Source organism: Triticum urartu, chromosome 3A, assembly GCF_056163025.1.
Source record: "Triticum urartu cultivar PI428250 chromosome 3A, HENAU_Tu73, whole genome shotgun sequence".
In the NCBI taxonomy this organism is placed as follows: Eukaryota; Viridiplantae; Streptophyta; class Magnoliopsida; order Poales; family Poaceae; genus Triticum; species Triticum urartu.
Window position 1 is genome coordinate 225,454,308 of NC_141875.1, and position 3,971 is coordinate 225,458,278.

A 3,971-nucleotide genomic window follows, 5' to 3' on the forward strand; every position below is an offset into this window, starting at 1 on the left:
GCTTGATGGGTTTTCAGCAGCCACCGTAGTAGTAATAATCAAAGGAGGACTTACTGTATTCTAGCTTTCCTGTCACGCAATAATCTTGACGACAGAATGATGCCTATAGTCTATTCAACTTAACCAAAAGGGTAATATGTTTAATGCCATACCTATCCCGATTACCACAACAGTATTAGGCTTTCCCTCTGAAGCAACCCATTGCAGGCAAAGATCTGTGGTAAATTCAACTACCCAAGAAAATAGGATGCCTGAGTGGTTGTATCAAGTAAGTTATGTCAGTTCTTTCTTTATATACCTGAGTAGCTAGCATGAATGGAGTGCGAAGTTTGTGTGCTCGGGCACCATGGTGCCCTTTTTTGGGAAAATAATAATTCAAAAACCATATTTAAAAGTTAAAAAAATTGAAAACAATTTCGTGGAAACTTGTATGTATTCACCACTGATCCATGAAATTTTGTTTTGAAAAAAATGTAATTTGTAAGTTGTACAACAATAACAAAATTCCGGCCCCATTTGAAAATACATATTTGTCTTATTTTTGTACGCCACGTGTGAAAGCAAACCGTTATGAATTTTTGCATATATGTAGTATATACATGTGTGTGTGTTTACAAAAAGTTTTTAAAAATTTTACGCTATAAAAAATGATTTTTTAAAAGGGGCACCAAGGTGCCCGTGCACCATTTGCAATTAGCGCCGTGCATGTCTTAAGATAGGACATGACCTGAACTACCAAATGTAGTATAAGTTGAGATTTTATTTTGCTGCAGTGGATTCAGACGTGAGAGTGTCAGGTCACACATAGTCTGACCCAGTCCAGTCCTCCTTGGTGCAACTATAAAACATGATGACTGCTCCATCCATCCACGTTTTCATCCATCCATTCAGCAGATCAACAGGCTCGCTCGATATTGTTGCTGTACACCTCCGAGTGTGTGCGTGTGTGTGTCCATGCATGCCAGGCCCAGGGTGGTGTATGGAGCAATAGATAAAAGAGTAAGTCCAGTCAAACATGGGCAGAACCGGCACTGTGGGTGGTAAAAACTGCCGAGAAACTCACATTGCAGTGATTGCTCACTGCACGGTTTCTTCGTCAGTTCAGGTATCAGTTTGGTTTTAGCATTGACCGTGTGGGTTGGGTTGGTTGCAGTTGCAGTTGCAGAGGCCATAATTAAGACAGGATTGTCGCCGGTGATGAGGCGAGCAGGCAGGCAGTGTGCAGGTAGCAGCAATTACAGAAAAGCGAGCGAGCGAGTGACGAAGCAACTGGTAACGGAGTCAGAAGAGAAGAAGCAACGAGATGCTGTTGCAACAGCAGTTTCGTTGGCTTGCAAAGGCGTGCGTGGTGAGGATGCATGAGGCGAGGTCCTCCTCCTCCGCCGAGGCACCATCCATCCGTCCCTGCCATGCTCACGCGCAACAGTCCAACGGAATCCCCCGAGAGGCCGAGACCACGCCCGCCCGCCCGCCCGGCCCCGACCCGCCCCGCCCCGCCCCGTCCCGCCCCGTGAGAGAGAGAGCGAGAGAGGAAAATGACTCGTCGTTCTTGTTGATGAATGCAACAAGAAAGAAAAGAAAGAAAGAAAGGCTCGCCGCTGCAGGGGGCAATTTTTACTAGTTATTTTCTTGCTTCTTCGATCGGCACAAACAAATGGAATAGAGACAAGAGGACATGAAACTAAGTTCGGGTTGCCACCATTACATTACATGCGACTTGTTTTAATCCCATCTGAATAAGTACTGTAATCAGCGGCAAAACTGAGGAGAGTGAAACCAGAGAGGTCACATTCATCGCCATAAATAAAACAACTTAACTCCTCATCCTCCTCATCTTCTCCTAGTCTGCTTCTTCTAGACTCTAACCTTGCTTAACTAGCTAGGAAGGATTGGCCGCCTCCCTTAGGATGATGATGATGATGATGATATCGGCCTCCACCTGTACACCGCACCGCCCCGCCCCGCCCGGTCATGTCGAGCCCACGCCCAGGAAGTCGAAGAAGGGCAGGCTGAGCTTGTCGCCATCCTCCTCCTCGTGCTGCTGCTGCTGCCTGCGCTGCTGTTGCCGCGCCGACGAGGACGACGGGGCGGAGAAGGCGGAGCGCGCGCTGGGTGAGAACGCCTGGGTCACGGCGTGAGCTTGCGGAGCCATGTCGTAGCCTGCACCAAAGACCACCATGTCAGTCGGAGTCGGATCAAAACGCTGGCCATGTCCATGTGGAGGACTGACGACTGACGACGCAACAAAACAACAAGAGCTTGGGGCTTGGCGCTTGGGACTTGAGCCTTGAGGGCAAGCATGCAGCGAGGGAGGCACGTACCCTGGTGGTGGTAGAAGCAGGGCACGGCGGCGCTGCCGGAGCTGAGGGAGAGGTCGGTGGTGCAGGTGGACGCCGACTCGTCGGACTCGCCGCCGCTGTAGGCGCGGCTGGCCGTGGCCGTGGCCGTAGCGGCCTTGCTGTACACCCCGGTAGCTATGGCCACCCCCATGGCGAACGGCTGGAGCGGCATGGGAATGGGAGATGCCCCGTGGTGCTGGTACAGGTGCTGGTGCTGGTGCTGGTGCTGGAGGACGACGGCCGGGGCCGGGTGGTGCGGCGCCGGGGCGATGGAGGAGGAAGAGGAGGCGGGCTTGCTGCGGCGGCGGAAGGCGCCGGACTGCTCCCGCTGCCTGCGGGCCATGAGGACGTGCCAGTGGTTCTTGACGGCGTTGTCGGTGCGGCCGGGGAAGAGGCGGGCGATGAGGGCCCACTTGTTGCCGTAGGCGCGGTGCGCCGCCATCAGCCGGTCCTCCTCCTCCTCCGTGAAGGCCCGGCGGTTGATCCGCGGGTCCAGCTGGTTGAACCACCGCAGGCGGCAGCTTTTCCCTGTTGGCCGACATCATCACAAAATAAACCAGGAATCAGGGCGCAGAACCCACGATCACCATTCACCACTGCGTTAACCGCAACACACTCCAAATTACTAGTAAAATGCATGTATTTTACTACAAGAAAGAAAGAAAGAAACAAGTCCAAGAAGTTATCCACACGAAAACAAATAAACGGAAGATGGTCGCAGTAAAAGAAACCAAAGCAGTAGACTAGTTCCGTTTGCGCATTCAATGCATGCATCTTCGAATCCGAAATGAAACAGCATTGCATCGGAGGAACTCCACATAGTATTAGGTTGTTTTATACCTGATCTGCCGTCGAGCTTCTCGGCGATGAGGTTCCAGTTCTGGGGCCCGTACTGGCCGACGAGTTCCTTGAGCCGGGCGTCCTCGGCGGGCCTCCAGTGCCCCCTGGAGCAGAGCTTCCCCTGCCCGCCGCGGCCGTCCTCCGCGTCGTCCACGTCCGCGGCCGCCTCCTCCTGCGGGTACGGCGCCGGAGGCGGAGGCGGAGGGTGGCTGAAGAAGCCGTTCATCTCACGAGCCATTCTTGGTCTCTCTCTCTCTCTCTCTCTGTCAAGGTTCAAGGAGGAGGATTGGAGGGGAGGATGCCTTAAAAGGCGAGGAGCGGGAGGGTGAGTGGTAACGGAAGAAGAGAGGAGAGCGAAAGGGACAGCTTCTTGTTTGCTGTTGATGCCGCTGCGAGGGGAGTCCCTCTCTAATATAGGAGGCGGGAGGGGGAGGAGGAGGCCGCCTCCTCTCTTCTCTTGTTCTTGCTTCGCCACCCGCAACTAAATGCCAAGCAAGAAACCAATTAATGCCTCCTAACTTTAACTTTATATCTCTCGGCTAAGCTAATACTAATTGGTTTTTCTTTTCTTTTCTTTTTCGGTTGTGTAACCTCGGTTTGGTTGGCTTTGGGGGGCTTCGCTTACTTTGAGACTCATGGCAAAAGGGTTGGAAAAGAAGGGCAGAGAGAGAGAGAGAGAGAGAGAGAGATCGGTGATTTTATGAATGATTCTTTTTTGGGTTCCAGAGGCCACTCGTGTGGGTTTGGGGAGTCCAATCCCAACCACTACCAGGGGCAGGGGCCGGGGTGGAA

At 52.6% G+C, this 3,971-nt stretch overlaps 1 protein-coding gene across 1 annotated transcript; it reads right to left on the minus strand.

Moving 5' to 3' along the window:
• Positions 1 to 1,671: 1,671 nt before the first annotated feature.
• On the minus strand, positions 1,672 to 3,617 carry LOC125548295 (transcription factor CSA). The gene is made up of 3 exons (XM_048711944.2): positions 3,180 to 3,617; positions 2,322 to 2,867; positions 1,672 to 2,160 (listed from the first exon to the last, which is right to left on the minus strand). Exons 1-3 carry the CDS (start codon positions 3,415 to 3,417, stop codon positions 1,970 to 1,972), a joined length of 975 nt encoding a protein of 324 aa, XP_048567901.1. The 5' UTR covers positions 3,418 to 3,617; the 3' UTR covers positions 1,672 to 1,969.
• Between the last annotated feature and the right edge of the window lie 354 nt (positions 3,618 to 3,971).

Bases quoted from the DNA above. Each gene is read 5' to 3' on its own strand.
- LOC125548295 (XM_048711944.2), bottom strand. From the start codon at position 3,417: ATGGCTCGTGAGATGAACGGCTTCTTCAGCCACCCTCCGCCTCCGCCT. The intron at 2,868-3,179 runs GTATAAAACAAC...GTCGGCCAACAG, and splicing joins GAAGCTCGACGGCAGATCAG to GGAAAAGCTGCCGCCTGCGG. The intron at 2,161-2,321 runs GTACGTGCCTCC...TCTTTGGTGCAG, and splicing joins CTGCTTCTACCACCACCAGG to GCTACGACATGGCTCCGCAA.